At 38.8% G+C, this 18,629-nt stretch overlaps 2 protein-coding genes across 3 annotated transcripts; one reads left to right on the top strand and one right to left on the bottom strand.

Annotated features, from left to right (window-relative positions):
• Positions 1–2,758: 2,758 nt before the first annotated feature.
• On the bottom strand, positions 2,759–6,372 carry c11h3orf38 (chromosome 11 C3orf38 homolog). The gene is made up of 4 exons (XM_053329259.1): positions 6,188–6,372; positions 5,432–5,607; positions 4,457–4,698; positions 2,759–3,355 (listed from the first exon to the last, which is right to left on the bottom strand). Exons 1-4 carry the CDS (start codon positions 6,312–6,314, stop codon positions 2,992–2,994), a joined length of 909 nt encoding a protein of 302 aa, XP_053185234.1. The 5' UTR covers positions 6,315–6,372; the 3' UTR covers positions 2,759–2,991.
• Positions 6,373–7,332: 960 nt separating this feature from the next.
• zgc:152951 (uncharacterized protein LOC569013 homolog) lies at positions 7,333–18,549 on the top strand. 2 transcript variants are annotated; one of them, XM_053329252.1, is made up of 12 exons: positions 7,333–7,496; positions 8,770–9,009; positions 9,288–9,405; positions 11,648–11,800; positions 11,926–12,120; positions 13,463–13,536; positions 13,627–13,824; positions 14,311–14,448; positions 14,545–14,634; positions 14,850–14,993; positions 15,618–15,755; positions 15,800–18,549. In XM_053329252.1, exons 2-11 carry the CDS (start codon positions 8,770–8,772, stop codon positions 15,744–15,746), a joined length of 1,479 nt encoding a protein of 492 aa, XP_053185227.1. In that variant the 5' UTR covers positions 7,333–7,496; the 3' UTR covers positions 15,747–15,755; positions 15,800–18,549. The 2 variants fall into 2 exon arrangements, with proteins under 2 accessions (XP_053185227.1, XP_053185228.1); XM_053329253.1 differs by lacking the exons at positions 11,648–11,800; positions 11,926–12,120.
• The last annotated feature ends 80 nt before the right edge of the window (positions 18,550–18,629 follow it).

Here is an 18,629-nt window from a genome sequence, read left to right on the forward strand (position 1 = left end):
TAGACTTTGGCATTAATAGATCTGTAAAGCCATCAGATTGTCAGAGAATGAAAAATGGCTTTACCATGAAACATTTAATAAAGTAATCTTTGATAACTAATGAGGCTGTTTCTATGAGCAAAACTAGCATCCAATCAGTCACAATCAAAGTAAGAGGTGGAAAAAATGGATTGACAATTAAAGCAGCAGCCTCCATGGTTCACCACCCATAAGCTATTTCAAAGACCCTGCAGATCTAAGTTTTAGCATGTTTCTTTATGGGAAACACACTTCCCTATTAGAGAAGAGGAAAGGAAAGAGGAAAAAAAAGTTCTCCGGAGTCAAAACTATCACCAGACGCCACTGCAGCGGTATTTTTGAACCCGTGCGTCAGAGCTGCGCCCGTGGCCAAACCACTTATTAAAACGCAGAAAAGCCAAGTGCCATAAAGACAGAAGGCGAGCAGCTTGTTATTATTCTTTCTGAGAGGTGAACAGGCTGAGATCAATGGCTGCCGTGGTTTCCCCTCACCACAACTATGGCCCAGTAAAGCACAAGGGGCCACGCAGCTCCGACCCATACAGTCACAGATATTAACTATTCCAGGGACCTTTGAAAAAGGATGCCAAGAATAATTTCCCACATGTAACATTTCCCACCAAAGCCACAGAGTCATACTGTTCTATGCCCCACCAGACCTGATGTGCCCTGACTAGGATGACAGAGTAGAATCAATGGGAAAACTCCATTAATGGAATCATTTTTCCATTTTTCTCCATTTTTCCCAATTAATGGGACAAATCAGTGAAAATGAAGTATTGTGTGGCCAGAAAGACAGCCACAAATACCAATTAAAGAGAAAGGAAAAGCTGGAATGGGGATAAATCCTGTATTTTTAAAGCTGATTCCTCTGGACTGTGGAAGTACAGGGCTGGATCAATATATCTGGTTGTCAATATGCCATTTTGGCCAGTAAAAACCGAAATATTAGGCTGTTATGTCTGATATGATCGAAGTTTCCTTCCTGACCACAGCTAATACGTATGTTTAGGTTTGTATCGGATGTCTGACCACCCAAAGAAACCATTCCAGTGTGGTGTGGGAGTCTGTCAGTCCAGGAATTAAAAATGCATAAAAGAGATGCAAATTGTCAAATTTATGGACAATGATTATCAGTTAGGCCCATACCAGAGGTAATCTATTCATACATGTTGAAAGCCACTGACAGAGCTGCCAGACTATGGTTAGATAAACAAACTCAGCTTCAAGACGTTCTTTCTCAGTGCACAGTGCTTGCTTGCTTTCTGCTTGTGTATGAAGGGTGAAAGTCACAAAAATTAAATAAAAAACACAGATGTCATAAAAATGCTTGTGAAATGAAAAAAAAAGTTCATTTTGACTATAAAAAATCTCTGTGGAAAAAAGATCACTCTGTGGAGAGGCTTGAACTTATTTTGATTGGTGAGAAAGAAAGGAAATAACTACTTGACAATACTTTGGTAAATAACGTGATTAAATAGATTATTTTTCAAGATCCTTTAACTACAGCATCAATTGATGCTGAACATCTATGAGCCTTGGGAATGCATAGCATCTGGACTCTGGATGAAGAAGCAAAGTAATTCAAAGTAATCCTCATTCTGTTTTGGTTTAGGCTGAATTAGTCTTAGATCCATCATGCAAATTTTGTGCCAAACCCCACTGTGCCCTTGCATACATATGACACAGAAAACAAAGGATTATACTTAACAACTACAGTGTGTTGCCATTTTCCAACAAAGCTGCAGTATTCTATCAAATTGTAAAAAAATATGAGAATACTGAGAGGTACTCACCACACATTCATTTTACAATATTTTGGCCACAATAATGTTTCACTATACAAGCATGTAAGCAATATGCAATAGTCCTCACTGAAACATCACAATGTTATGTGCTGAGGAGACAAAGAAAATAGCACATTTAAAAAGCGCAAATTACTCAGACTTCAGCTGATTGTTTGGAGCTGTGTTTGTGAAACTGCCAATTAAACACAAGTCCCAGGATTTCATTGCATAATAAATGTAAACTGTCATAAAGCTGCAATTCCAGAGACTACAAATGTCTTCAAGTGTCTACATTGTTTAAAGAAAACGCAATATCAGTACTTTAATACACGTTGCCTTAGAATTACAGGAGAATATATCTGGTGGATGTTACAGTTATATTGTAATGAAAACATTAAATATGTTTATATAAATATAATTATAAATATATATATATATATATATATATATATATATATATATATATATATATATATATATATACACACATATGTGAATATCACCTTCTAGATATTTAAATGTCTCTAAATGTTAGAGGTTGACTTGTCCACACAGATCTCTGGATGATTACACTCACTTTCCCAGCTTGTTTAACATAATAAAAATCAGACAAATATGTCAACATGCTGAGATGACCTTAACTCGTCCCACAAAAGCACAGTGGTCTTAAATTGTGTTCAAAATCAATTTTAATTGACTTTGCATTAAAATATTAACACACATATTTATTGCCAGTAGTGACTTATTTGTCATTATACTGCACATGTGTACACAAGCTTTATAGAATCTGTGTATATCATATGTTACATATTTACAGGAGCATATGCATGTCTGTATTTGCATTAGGTCTCACATAAGGCACAGGCTGCAAAAACATAACATGCTTTGTCTTAAGGTACAGACAGTATATTTGAAAAAAAAAAAAAAAATCTTGACCTTTTAGTGTTGCCATGTTTTTACATCAATGATGACCCAAGTACATTCAGATGCATGAGTGCCCACCTACCTATCTTAAATAAGAAAGATTTCTGATTTCTGCTAGTAAAGTTGCCAGTTCCAATCTCTAAACCCATCAACCTGCATCAGTGTATATGGGTCTGTTAAAAGAGTGACGAGTAAAGACAGCGTATGCCCAGTCAAGCCTTTCCCAGATAAATAATGTTTTTTTTAAGTATCTTGAATGACATCACCTGCAGAGAAGCTGCAGTTCACTGGAGTTATAAGTCAAGGCGGGCGCTGTAATCTCTGAGCCACCCAGAGCATCCTGCCCTCTGATCTTCAGGTTGACAAACTTGATCTTCCAGCTGTTCTTCTCCAGTGGGGAGCGGATGAGGCCAAATATTTGCTCAAAGATACCCAGACAGGCTGTGTCTCTGTGGATGGTCCCAGCCACGGCCACCAGCACCAGGCCGTGGGGGGACGCCAGCGCCTTAAGGCCATGAGGCTCCAGGTTGGGGCTGAGAAGGAGGCGCTCTTCCTTGGTCAAGGCGAGGAGACGAAGACTAACCAGTTCGGCACCCAGGAACTCTTCTGACTGTTCACTGCCGGCTCTGAGTAAGAAAGACAAAGCTCTGTCATCAGAGTTTGTTTTGGGGTTATGGTTGTAACTATTGTAAAAACACAGGCCATGTTAAAGCTTTTAAGTCTAAAATGGAAATGCTTCAATTTAAAGGTGTAGTTAAAGCTGGTAGACTAGCTCTGCACTGACTGTTGATATCACCTAAGTATTGACAAAATGTATCCCAAAATTATCCTGGCTGCCTTCATCTAAGTAATTCATTTTCTCATGTAAATCTGCATTTTTTTTGTCCAAACTTAAACAAACCAGTCAAAAACAAGAGCATTTCACTAACAAGGGGTCAGTTATCTCTTCTAAAACCTACAACTAATCATTTAAACAAAATTGTTTTTTCAGAGCATCCTCAGAGTGAAATCTTGTACCAGCCTGCATTAAATACAAAAACGTTCAAACTGCGAATTAAATATATATCACTTAAAAGGGTGTAATTGTCAAATGACTGTTAACATATGCATCATGTCCTATGTATACTTGTATGCACTAATGAATCCCTGGAAGACCAGGTATAGTGTCAGTGGAGGTTAATAGGGATCCTCCAGGGAATAACAATAATAAACCTAAACGCACCTTCCTGAATTCAGGAGAGACCAACACATGACAAACATGTTGTTCCCTTACCTGCCGTCTTTCTTTAACCCAATTTTCAATATATAAAAATCTGTTTAAAATACATAAATGTTGTTATATTAACAATAGTAAACACACCACAAGTACCGCACGTTGATAAAGCCAGGTTTATAGTTCTGCATCAACTCGACACAGGGGGTATATCGTTGCCTCGATGCTGTTGTGAACCTTTCAAAGTTCTGCATTGGGGTTGATTGACGCTCTGCAATTCACCGACAAAACACTAGGGGGTGTGAGGTTCCTGAAGGGTCTATATGATGTAGTACAGACCAATCACGGCCCTTGCCCTCTCCATCACCTCAACGCATAATTACAATTTGCACGTCAAGTGATGGCGTAGGGCTCTGCGGGGGCTATGGCGTTGAGTTGATGCAGTACTGTAAACATGGCTTAAGAACATTATTAACTTAAAATGTTCCCATTCACTTGTTAATGATGTTGTTACCTGGCGAGAAGGTGTAACTTCACATCTGGCCAGAAGTGCTGTGGACCCCAGTCCTGAGGTTGCTGACCCAGTGACGGGTTCTGACTGTTCAACAGCTGGAAGAACCACTGGCAGAACTGCTGTCCGAGGACCAGTGGGTTGAAGCTAGCCGCAGTCTTCACATCAATGGAATCAGATGGTGCCTCTGTGGACTTTCTCTTTCTGGTGTCATCCCTGTCTCCTGCACGGTTTTCGTCAACCACCTTAAAGAAATTAGAAATTAGAAGTTATTGGTATATTCCTGCAAACTTTCTGACTGCAACAATAACATTGTACTGGATTTTAGTGGGTGTTAAAGAGCTAAAAATGACCTAACATGTTACAACCAAGTCTGATGAATAATCGGTCTATGTTCTAGAAAAATATCAAGTTAACAATATCTCCATCAACATGTTATGGAGGAGAGGAGTCATATTAGCTTCCACTTCATTAGGTACACCTGTGCAACTTAATGCAATCCAATATAACAGCTGTGCTATATATTATACATTTATGAAGTTTATACATTTTCAATTTTTGTTTACATTGTCAGGAAGGTGATAATTCTGCTTTATGTTTATTACTGAGATCATAGTGGATGATGGTGATGTATTAGGGTGCAATATATTTAATGGTGTTCCTAATATTTTGTCCATTCCATTAACTTGCATGAGAGGGGCAAAATATTAGGAACACCATTCAATATAATGCACACCAGTACACCACCACCACTTAATACAACCTCAGTAATAAACAAACAGTAGAATTCTAACTTTTTTGACAATATCAACAAAAACGGAAATGTATAAACTTCATAAAAGTCGAATTTATAGCAGAGCTGTTGTCTTGGATTGAATTAGATTGCACATGTGTAGCTAATGAAATGGCTAGTGACTGTATAGACTGTATGTGACTATCCATACTGGGACTCCCTGTAGTATGGATTCCCGTCCCTACCTTCCCAGACGACCATAGCTCCAGTGTCCTCTTCACCAGCTGATGTTTCTCGGTGTTTGGGGGCATCGGCACGCCCTCTTTAGCCAGGTACTTGAATATGATTTCACGATAAACCTTCTTTCGTCTCAGGAGCTCCTCTGCATTTTTAGTGAAGGAGAGGATCGTCTCCGTGGCCTCTGGGTGACAGATGAACAAATGATGAAGTACAATTTGCTGATTTCAATGCCTGAACATAGTTTCTTTTAAGCTCATTTTTTTAAATACTGCTTTTATGTGAAGCACTTGGTGTATGTCATCTTTTGTTGCATTTACTGAATGAAAGGTGCTATAAAAATAAAGTTATAATCGTTATTGTTATTGTCATAATTATTATTAAGAAGTATTGACATGACAACAGAAAACCCGGGTTTCTCAGCTGATGATGCTGGCAAATAAATGTGTAATAGTTTATGACTGAGGAAAGTTTTAGGCACACTGTGAAGTCGTGTAGATTTACGAATGTTTCATTATCCGTAGAACTATTTCACTTTTAAGAAATACTATTTAGCAATAGATTTATCTTCGGCGTTAGCTAAAAGCAAAGTTAGGTATTTAACATTTTAACAATCATTCGTACAAACGTTTTTATTATAATTTTTATTACTGAACATGTGTTGTTATGTTGTAAGTTACGTTTTCCAACATTATGAGAAAATGAAACTAGCTCAGTGACATCCTGAACCGCTCTTTGCTTTCTGCCACAGATGAAAAACATACCCGTAATATTCTCCACCACTATCATCTTATTGGTGACAGTGTCGCTGAGTGAAAGCAGGTCATCTTTCGACATTAAGTTCAGTATCTTTGTGCATCCTGCGCGCTCTGTTTGTGACAGTCCCGACATCTTTCGTACATAAGCACAATTTTTTAAGACAGCTTTTTGCGGCCATCCACGTCCTGCTCGAAGAGGTTCGTGCAGGAACAAGTCAGCTAGGAAAGGTTCCGCGAAGACCATGGTTGCTAGGGTACTGCTGCATTCAAGTCATATCGGAATTATTGCGATTATGAGAACCTGACTTGTAAATTGAGTTTTTACCATTTATCGTGCTTTCTACCTGATTTGTTCTTCGTTACTTCTTTAATCTTTCCATTCGTAGCTGCTTCCTTATGGTTTAGCCTTCGCTTGGACCTGATCCACATGATTGATTACCAGGGTTAGGAAGGTTACTTTTGAAATGTGATGTGTTACAGATGACTAGTTACCATATTTAAAATGTAATCAGTAAACTATTGTAATTACTTAATGGGAGTAATGTAACTGATTACATTTGAATTTGGATTTTCATTTGTTAGGGTAAGTGTGCCAATTAAGCCCACCACAATCTAAGTTCAGGTGTTTGTCATGGATATGATTTGTAAGGGAAATCTTTTTTTTACAGAGCAATATTTATTTCGTATTCGAGAATGTATTCATTAGTTCATGTAGATTTTGGAATATAAAATAAAGATATTTAATGAAAAAAGTCCCGCATGGGCTTAATGATACTGTTACACCATTTAAGCCCATGCTCCAAATAAGGTCATGATTTATTTGAAATCTGAAAAACAAAATAAAATATAATAAAATATTGATTTCAAAGTATTAAAAATAGCAATATATGTATTCAGTAACATGTTAAATATTTTAAAAATTAGGCAACAAATCTGAGCAAAATCTTAAAAGGTACCTGTAACTGTAATTTAACTACACATTTTTCTCAGTGACTGTTACATTTATTTTGTAATGTAACTGGTTACTCCCCAAGTTTAGTTTATACCCGACAGGTTTACCACATATCCCCATGCTGTACAGTCAACAGCGCTCGAGGTTTAGATTTACGGTGAGCCCCTGAAGGCAGCAGCAGCTAGCGCAGTGACGCTGTTTAGTCAGTGCAGCAGCTGCTTGTTTCCCTGCAAGACACCTTTCAGCTGGCGATAAACTGAGCTCATTTATTAACTAATATGTTCTAATTAACAGGACTAAGAGGATCAGCTGTGCGCTCTAATTTTGTACTAAAGAATCAAGCAAGGAGTCAAACGCTGAAAGGTACTGTTATCATTTGCTAATATATTTACATTAACCGCTGCTATTCTTTAATTTAGCTTAGCTAGGATGTTGTTAACGCTATATAGATATGCAGCGTTAACTAAGAACTCGCATATCTATATATAGAGTTGTGTAATTGACCAATCATTGTTGTTAATGTAATCGGTGGTAGTCGTCCAATTGTTCAAACTAATATACTGTATGTCCCATCCCGAACTCCATAAGAACATTTGGGGATTTAATATAGATTTGCGTGTCGGTGACGGTTCATACAATTTTCATTATATTTAAATACCCTTTCAGACACAAAATGCGCTGTTTTACAATTCGGGGGTTCCCTGTTCATGTCTTTATATTAAGAAATCTCTCAACTGGATGGCTGAGAGAAGTTATCACCAGTTCATATCAAAGTATAACTAACTTATAAGTGAAGTTACACTTCTGGTGTGGAATACACCAACCAGTCGAAACCACCGACAGGTAAAGGGAATAAAATTCATTATCACGCTACAATGGGTTGGTTATATTAGGCTGCAAGTGGAAAGTCAATTATTGAAGTTGGTATGGTGGAAGTAGGAAAAGGGCTATATTGCGAGACAACACAAGGCAAACCAAGACACCAGGACTTTGCCCTACAAACTAACATCAACAAAGATTATATGGCTTGAGTAATATTTACTGGTAGCCTAAAGTACTGTCAAACTGAATGAGGAACTGTTTAAGCATTGACTAACTGATTTTATACGACATCAGTCAATGGCATTTCATACCAGTTTTCAACACAACTTAATACAGAGAATTGAGCTGGGAGGGTGTGCCAACATTTCTCATGTCAGCCACAAAGGTTTTCATTACAGCTACCTCTCTAGAAGACAGAAAGCACCATGTATGATTTGATTTCAGTATGTATGATTTCTAGTTTAAGTCCCTAGGTATGGACATACAATAATCCACTCTAAACTATTACTGAAAGATTTAAGTGATTTAGACATCAGTGTTAAACTACAGTCTAAACCAGTATGGCTCCATTCAGGCCAAAAGCTGCAAACAGGGCCTTAACTTAATTTAGATTTGTTGGACAAAGCAAAGCTGTGTATCCCTCACTTACTCAGAAGCCAAGAGCAGAAAAAGACTACGGTTCACATGTAAATATTCAAATTGTGTGCACGTGAAGCAGCATGTTGCTGGAAAAGAACGTGGAGTTCAGCCATTTTTTTCTGGATGACTACAGCTTAAGAGTGTGTGCTTTCTTGTCTTTTCATTATTGCTGTAGATGGGGGACTCTGACAGCAGTAGTGCAGGCCGGGTAACAGTGTACTCTATCCAAGGCTGCCCACACTGTGTGCAGGCGAAGGCCACCCTGGGGCGTTTGGGAGTACCAGTATGTGATGTGGATGTGGGGAGGCATCCAGAGCTAAGGGCCCGTGTGAAGGAGCTGACAGGACGGAGCACAGTCCCTCAGATCTTCTTCAACAACATTCATGTTGGGGGCAACGACGACCTGCAGAAATTGGTGAGGAAAGGGGGAAAGCTAAATACACCACTTCCTCCTTTTTAGGCTACACTTATGTCTCATGTAAACAAGGTATCTAGGACATGGTGTTAATATTACCTCAGCCTTTATGGGGCAAATGTTACTAATGTTACTTTTACTGTAAAAAAAACCCAAAAAAACACCTCACTCTCTAAAACATGACTCAAAAATAAACAAAGCATGAACAAATCCCAAAGTAGGCAGTTGTTTTAGGCAGGTTACATCCACATGTTTGTTTATCTGTGTCACCTCTCCAGGCTCCTGAGGAGCTTAAGAGGTTGGTGACGCTGGTCAAGGAAGAGCCTCTTCCATCAGATGCTCCACCACTACCTGAGGGGAACCTGTCAGAGGAAACAGCTGGGGAGCCTGATGGAGGTGAGGAATTTATTGTTCTAACATAAAGTAAAGAGCTTTTGCTTATTTCAGATCACTTACTGTAGTTGCTTTTACACAGGAAGGAACAACTTTTTAGACCGCTGGTGAGAAATTTGCTTCAGAAATCTTGTGTTTAATGCACATTTCACTGTGTTTAACAATTATGGTACAAGGATTAGTTTGAGAATAAGAAATGTGTCAGATGGGTTTGGAATGAGTGTGTTGTATTGTTAGATGGTGAAAAAAACACTGAAGAGAAAGTGTCACTTACAGAGTGTAAAGGACAATGCAAGGGTTCATGAAAGGGGTTTGCCTTGGAGGTATTATGCCTCTTATGACATGGCCAGTTACCAACAAATTGTCATGTTTGATCAAATAAAGAAGACTGAAAGGGAATTTACTGATAACTCATTTTTATCTTGAAATGATATCTTGCTGTGTTCATTGCTAGGCAACATCTAGCTCAACCGGAAGTGGTGAGATGTTTTGAAACTCTGAAAAGTTTTGAAATCAGAGGAAAGAGACATTTTTCAAATTGTTCTCAAATCTTTAAGCCTTTAAGAACAGAGAACAGCGCTGAATTCTGCTACGTAATGGTATTACAACCTATCACATAGTGCTCTCTCTCTCCCCCTCCTCACAGACAGTGTTAATGTCCTCTCTTTCTTCTTCCTGCTGTGAGTAGATTTAGATGTCCAGATAAATGAAAATACAAATGCATTAGAAATGTTTGGCTTGTGAAGAAGCTGTTTTTTTGTTGGTGGTGGTTACACACAAGGTCAAAGCCCTTCAGCCAAGCCTCACTGTTTAATACCGACACACTGATTGAAAAATGCAAACAAACTCCCGCATCAGGTGTGGTTATACTGACCAGTTACTAAAAGTTAATTCACGCCAGGACTTAGACTTTTTCAGTGGCCATGGTATAATGTAAAATATATGTATAGTACAGCCTAACATTGGCTTAAGCTGTGGTTAAAAACTATTTCCTTTCAGCATTCAAATTATTATCAGTCAATCAGAGTCAGCAGGGTTGGTTTTGAGTCATCTTAGTCAGAAGATTAGCCAAGTGATTATGAAATGGTTCTGGCATGTGTGGAAAGTTTGGGTAACGGCAGTGTGTAAGTGTGTGTTCATCTCCTGTCAGTAATACAAAGACAGACAAGGAAATCTGATACTTATGCTGATGCCAGCAGCAGCGGCAGCTTGCCTCACAGCACCTCATTGTTTGTGATTATCAGATGGCCCAAAGGTGCAGCTGCACAGATCTTTTTGGAAAAATATTGAACTTATTGTTAGCTTTGATGTCGTAGCAGTATCATCTCAACATCCATTTGTCCTTGTCCCCTCATTAGTCTTTTATGTGCCTGTGTGATGCCACATCAGGCTTTTTCCTGCAATACTATCAGTTAGGTGCACACATCCATATCAAATATTATAACAATGTAAAAATAGCACGGCCACAAAAAGACTGATATGTCTCCTTTAATTTGAGACCACAAATTGATCATTTCAGCATACAAATAATTTATTTGAGTGCCACAAACTGGATCAGCAACAAAATAGGGAATTTCACATTTACAAAGCTAAAATGACATTTATTGTAAACCTAAGCTAAAATATAATAATGATAATAATTATGGTCAGGTCAGTAATAAATGCAGTGTGTGACGTGTGCAAACAAAACTCTATTCCGTCTGGCTGCTGGAGGATTAAGAGGATGAGAAGAGACAGAGGTTAACAAGGAAGCCACCTAAACAGCCTGAGGCTTAGACTACCCAGTGGTAGGCAGTACCTAACTCCCTCTCTAACCCTTCCCACCGGCTCCTGAACCAGGAAAACAAACCAACCTGACTAGCACAAGGCAGAGAGAGGCGTGTCACATGAGACCTCAAATGTTTTGTCCATGACACCTGCCAGGATGCATATGAAGGAACTGTACGCTGGTCCCTCTATTAAAATCTACTAGTTGCATGTAGAAAATGAAGTGGAATATTTAATGGACTTAAACAAATAAAAGCACACATGTTTCCTTAAAGACACATCCTATTACACATTTATCACAAAATTATGTAACAGCTGAACTGCTATATTGGAGCTATGATGTGACCTAACTTTGGTGATTCAGATATGTTTTTGTGCTGGACTTTACACACGCACACATTTTTTTATATGTTAGTGTGAACATGTGTATCTCTGTCTGTTTGTACATGTGTGGCTTGGCATGTTCCTGCTCTCACAGAGTTTAAGTGTGAGAGAGATGAGTTGGCGGACCTGGTAGAGGACCTCAAACATGGCAATGTGATTGGCAATCAGAGAAGGGGACTGACTTTATACAAAAAGAGCTTCTCAGGTGATCAACTGGTTGACTGGCTGCAGATTGAGAAGGGCATGGGTAAGTAAGGCTGTGGAACTGCAGTAAAACTGGTCACCTGTGTTGTGATTTTCTAGAAGTTACTCATACAAAGTGAAGTCAAATCCAGATCTGTCAACCCTTCACTGTGGCCTTGTGTGTGCTAGGTAGGGCTCAGGCCTTAAATACTGGCCAGGCATTGTTGCAGAAGAAGTACATGGTCAGTGTGCGTGGCTCTGGGCAGCAGGATGGCAGTTTTGGAGAAGGGAAGGACAGCGGGGAGACACTTTACAGGCTGCTGGAGGATGACCCTAATTCAGCCCTCAACGCAGGACAGATGGCAGCCTGCAGTCCCATCCCGGGTAGGTCAGGACTGGACCAGGCCTGGAGCATACACACATCGCACCCCAAGTTCTAGCTGACCGGTGTCCTTAAACGTTCTCTAACCTCTGTCCTTTGTTTGCTACTGGCTTGGTATTTGGTCCTTTTGGGTTTGTGTAGCGTGTCGGTGAGCTTTGTGGTGGTCAACAGTAGAGTTCAGTGATGTATCTGATAACGTCCTTTCATAAGAAATCATTCCATCAGTGACTTAGAACTGCTGCATGACCTTTTTCTTGAGCTTTTAGTTACATGTCACTGCTTTCATCAGTGGATACAGTTTGCTCACTTGTCACAGTTCCAACTTTAACAACTGTGCAAAGTCATTCTGCTGAAAGAGCAGATTCTTTTGTAAATTCAATCCCTGAATTGATTTTTCAGCAACATTTTGATTTGGATTTCACAAACATTTGCATGAATATATTTTGTTCTTTGGGCACGTTTTAGTGACACAATGTTGTGCAATGTGCAAACTGTGGTTCCTTTTTTTATTTTTCTGTTGCCAAACGAAGTTACTGTATGCATTCTGTATTGGCGCAAAACGGCAGCCAGTGGCAGTATCACTGAACATCACTTTGAACTGAAGAAAAAAAGAGAAATTGGCCTGAAAATATGTATCATTCAAGCTTTTGTCAAACCCATGTTCTGCTTCACTGTGGGATCGGTGTGGTCTTTTGAAAGATTACTAGTTGTGAGATTTCACCTCACTACCCAGAGGTGTGTTTGTCCTTTGGTCATGAGACCTATCGCCTGGCTCTGTATTGTTGTATTTCTGACTGAATGTTGCACCCCTGCAGAGGCTAACTAACAAGCTAATCTGTGCTGTACTACACTGAGGTGATTTTTATCACTGCTTTTGTAAGTGTGACTGTAATAATGCTTGGCTGTTTTCCTCTTGAATTCATTTTATTTCTCTTTTCTCACAGTTTCTTAATAATGATCTTATTTGTACCACATCAAGGTTAGCCTGATCTGTTTGGAATTTGTGTTTTTCCTCCTATGAACTTAATCAATGTCTATGTTAAAGTTATACTTCATGATTATCTTCTTAAGTCCAGTAACACCACTGAAATTTTGGCCTAGCTAACTTTTACAAAGACTCAATCATTCACTCAATCTGTCCAGTTTCTCTCTCTTTCTGTGAGAATGTATCTGTGGATTCAGTGTGATTAGTGGTGACGAGCATCCATTGCAATCACGATGGCCATTAATCAAAGCTTCAACAGTCAAATAAGTGAAAATCTGTCAGCGATGACATCAAATCCAAAAAAGAAATCTCCTCTCTTGCTATCATAACATTTTTAACTGACCGCTTCTCTCTCTCAGCTGCTGAGCTCTCTTTGCTTTTACGGGACATGATTCTGAAATTGTTCTCCGAGCATCTCTCTGCCGATGGCAAGGTAATATGAAGCAATGCTAAAAATAAGCACTTTTTCTCCTGTATATTTGGAAAAAATGAATGTATGTATGTGTTCTCCTCACTCTCACAGTCTGTGGACTACAAAGGCATGTCGGCCAACCCTGCATTTGAACGCTACTGTGAGCTGGCCATTCAGCTTCAGAGGGTGGAGCTGCTTTCACTGAGCCGGGAGGAGAAGCTGGCCTTCTTCATCAACATCTACAATACACTGGTCATCCACGGGAATCTACGCCTGGGAGCACCAACCAACATGTGGCAAAGATACAGAGTAGGACTATAAACCTGCACTTAAAAGTTGCTCCAGTGTTTCCCAAAACACCCAAAATCTGAGTCCACATAGAGTTTATATACAGTTGTTTCTGGATCCTTTAAGCTCTTTACAGCACCCCCTGGTGGCATTATGTGCTGCTGCTGCTGTTCATGTAGTTTCTGAAGTTGAGGATAGGTTTTTCATTTATTAAACACCTATTACAGCATCTTTTGTTTTATATTCAGACAAACAACATTCAGAGATAAAAAAAAAAAAAGTTCTAATTAAACTCTAAATACAAAAATTGTAGTTTTTGTTTGTGGTACAGGCTCAGATTAATGGATGAATGGTCAATTTAACATTTTCTTGTGTTTATACATTCTGTGGTTACCAGGGTGACCATTTCAAGACATCTTTAATTTTGATGCTAATCCACATGTACTGAAGCAGGAATGGATAACATTACTTTAAAAATATTTTCTTTCGTTCCCATTTTTTTTTTAGTTCTTCAACTATGTGAGCTACCTGATTGGAGGAGAGGTGTTCACATTACAGGACATTGAGAACGGTGTTCTGAGAGGGAACAGAAAAGGTGTTGCACAGCTTCGGAGACCCTTCTCCAAAACAGACCCACGGCTACAAGTATCCAGACATTTAGTTTCATTACAGTTGAACATTTTATTAATTTAGTGGTGGCAGTATTGTGTTTATTTCACTTTTTCTCATGTTGTCCACTAGGTGGCTCTCTCAGATGCTGAACCCCTTATTCACTTTGCCTTGAACTGTGGTGCAAGGGGCTGCCCACCAATTAAAACCTACACTCCACAGGTAAGTGGTTGGTTTCTTTTTTCCTAATGGCAAGAGTATTTCAAGTTGGAAAAATTATTAGTTAAAAGGTTTGAATAGAATAGTTGGTGCTGCTGTTTTCTTTTTATTGGTCTTAAATAATGGACATAAACTGGACATTCATTATACAACATATCTGGTGATATTAAAATGCTTGTATGGTCTAAAATCAAGTTTGATCTACTCAACCCTATCAGGACATCGACAGCCAGCTCCGCATAGCAGCTGAGGCCTTCCTGGAGAACGACGACGGATGTGTGGTGGATTCCGGGAAAAAAGAAGTGCGACTCAGTCAGATATTCAAATGGTACAAGGCCGACTTTGGAGGCACTGATGAGAAGGTAGTGTTGAATCCAGCTGAATCTAAATGTGAAGTTTCTTATCTTTGTACTGAGCAGCTAATGAAGTTGGCGGATTGAAATGTGATCGTCAAGGAGTTAGCTCGAACCGGTTAACCCAAAGTGAAGAACTTGTCAGGAGACTGAGATGGCTTAACGCAGGAACTTTTATTGGAGCTCGATCGACGAGAGTTACAGTAGAAGTAAAACACTGTGTAATACCACTCCATATTCCTTCCTACCTCCAGACAAGAGTATTTAAACCCTTCAGCAAATCCTTATCCTTGCTGACTATTATAGATAATTCTTCACACATCTGTGCCTTTTATGGATTATAAACAAGACACTATGCTGATTAGAGTTAACTGAAGTTATAGGTTAGCTTGAGACCTGCTATGTTTAGACAAGTCTGACTGTCTACATACCCAACCGTGGTTATTATAGGAGACAACCAGCCCTGTCAAGAAGGCTTTGTATCACAAATTTCCCCAAAGTGATCATCAGTAATGTTGATTGCTTATGCCTTGATGCCATGGTAAAGTATGGATGTATACAGGTAAAATAAGATGCAGACACACTAACCCTCAACCTCATTGTGTTTTCTCTTCCACTTTGTCTCTCTCGTAGCTGCTGAGTTGGGTGCTCGAGCACATGAGTGACTCCCCAAAGAAGACCAGTTTGCAGGGCATCCTCACTGCCGGGAAGACCAAAGTGAGCTTCCTCCCTTACGACTGGAGCACCAACAGCAGTCACTGAGACACACATATACACACACACACACACACACACACACACACACACACACACACACACACACACACACACACACACACACACGTCGAGCTATATGCAATGTCTTTCCGCATCTGTTCACCTTGTACTGTGCTGCATCCACTTTAAAACAAGATGGTTGGCGATGGCTCACAAATGCAGTCCACCGGTCCTCAACCATGCAAATGTTTTTATGCAAAAACAAACCTAATGGTGAGAGGGTCAACTTTGCACTGTTTCATCAAATCATACTTCTATCGTTGGCTTATTATAGCTTTAAGGTCTTGTCCTAAGCTCCCACGGCCGAAGAACTTCAGATACTTTGTTGAGTTGTACATTTTAAAGGTCTGAAGAGAGGATCTATTTTAGAAATGAAGTTGTACGCATATACTTTTTGCTGCAGCAGCCTAATTAATAAGATTAAAATACGTATTAAGTATGTTATTTACATAATTTATTAACATTTTCTATGTAAAATGTCAAACCTCGAAAATTGACAAACATATCACAAATTATTTTACAGCAAATCTCCTGCTGACAGTGTAATAAAAACAAATCCAGTCATCAATACAGCTTCCTTGTTCTGCAGTCCTAGTCCTTAAACACTGTCAGCAACTCAGGAGTCATAGGTGATCCCTGTCTTTTCAGTCTAATTCAACACTTGTTGGATTATTCAATTTACTAAATGCTCAACTACAAGTCCAAAAGCTTTTGATTATAGCATTTAATCAGAGCAGATAGAGACAATAAGTTGGTTCATCTCCAAACACACACTGCCTTGACAAGCCATATCAAAACCCTGTGAACCATACTTGTACAAAGCTGATCCATCATTTTCAAATGACGCAAACCCACACCATCTATAGAATTTGCTTTCGCCCATTTTTAACCTGCAGAGGCAAAGCGGTTGATGTTTCATGCTACTGCTAAAGAAAGTAATTGCTGCTGCAGTTTTAACACTTAATGGGAAAGGAACTTATATTACATCCAGTGGATATTAAACACGTATACTAAATATAACTCTGCTTGTGGCTATAAAACAACAGATGTTTTGCTTTTTGAAGATTTTATAAAGAAATGTATGACTTATTTGCCTCTCTTAACAGATATGACTCAGGTTTAGCACTGAGTTTTAGTGTTATCTAGAGAAATACTTATTAACCTTTTACTCAGCGCTTTTTCATTGAACAAATACAATCTGGTTACATGCAGCTGTTCTGGCACATTGTGTGTCACAGTGGCTGTGATCGGGCTGTGTCCTCTTAAGTCCCCGTCTTTGTGGACAGGGTTATTTGTAGGATCCAGCCCCTCAATTAAAAACCAAAACACAAAAAACAGCAACTGTGTCCTTGTTTGAGAAGCACAGACAGATACAGAGCTCAGACTTTGTCTTGGGTCTTCATCAGCGTTTATTCGTAACCCCCAATGGGATTTTTTTTCTTCCTAATGTGAGCCTATAAAGTTGTTCACTCCTCCTCATCTCTCTAATCCAGGTCTTCCAGTTAAATTGAAAAAGTGCTACTGTGGTCTTTTTAGCACACTTATTTAGTAAAGGATGGAGTAATATTGTGAATAATTGAATTTATTATCCAAAGTATTCCCACTTTGGATGCACTTTGACACTTTGCATGTTTTTGCCGGTTTTAAATGCTATTTAGGCATATTTGTACATTTTTCACGACAAATATCCAACAAATATTCGTTGTTTGTCTATATGAGAATATTGTGCTGTGGTTATCCAGCTGTTTACTCCAGAGTGTCTGCAGGAACTGAAAGAAAATCCCTATCTTACATCAAACATCAGTAGTCATGAATACAATTTAAATGTAGTTGTGTAAGTCCTACTGATTTTTATTGTTTGAGTTTAGTTTCCACCTTCCACTGATCCCCCCCAGTATTCATAGGTTATCCATTTTACTTTGCCTTAAAAGTTTTTTAAGACTTTTCCATTTTTAAAATAATACATTTTCAATTGTGATTTTCATTGTGACATTGAATCCACATAATATGGTAATGAGGACTGTGTGGCTTAGAAAAAAAACTCTGTAGAGGGCATCATCTCTTTCCATAATTCACTGACTTTATTATCTCAGGTCAAAGAATAATATGAGTGTTTATAGTCCTAACAATTTCAGCTCATTCTGTATAGTCCATGTTCCTTCCTAAAGTAATTGTGTCGTGTGTTAGAATCCTGCATAACTAAAGCGAATGGTTTATTTAGTATGGTTGCAACGCAAACGCCTGCACTGAATGCATGATACTGGAAAACTCTTGTCTTGAATGCTGGCCTGTGGCTGAACTGCGCCTCTGTCACTTTTTTCTTGGCCTGTAAACTCGGCCATAATAGCTTGACCTTTACTCCCCCCCCCCCAGTATGACTAATACAGGGTTATTTAAAGTCTCATAAGGGAATTGAAATGTGCAAACCCAGGTTTTGCAAAGCCAGCCATAATTAAACTCAACCAAAAAGATTTAAAGTCTCCAGCCTTCACAACTTTCCCTGTAGTATAAATGCCCTTGCTTTACTACACTTAATTCAATTATGGAGTGACTGAAATCAAAACAAAAAAGAAGGGAAAATTGGTAAAGTGAGAAATTGTTTTACTAATGTATATTCATGATCCCTGTACTTTTTAAAAATTACCTCACACATATCAGGAAATTGTCATGCAAAAACTTTTTTAAACAAGCAATTCTATTTTCTTCTTTCCTGGTGTTAATGAAGCAATATGTTTATGAATAGTAAATATGCAATGCTGAACTAAAATAAAATATACATTGAGTCTGTCGGCTGCCTGTTTCTCTGTATATACACGTCTACTTTGAAGCGAGTGACACCAAAGGAAATAAAAACAGCAGAACTGTCTG

The sequence above is a fragment of the Scomber japonicus genome, chromosome 11, assembly GCF_027409825.1.
Source record: "Scomber japonicus isolate fScoJap1 chromosome 11, fScoJap1.pri, whole genome shotgun sequence".
Classification (NCBI taxonomy): domain Eukaryota; kingdom Metazoa; phylum Chordata; class Actinopteri; order Scombriformes; family Scombridae; genus Scomber; species Scomber japonicus.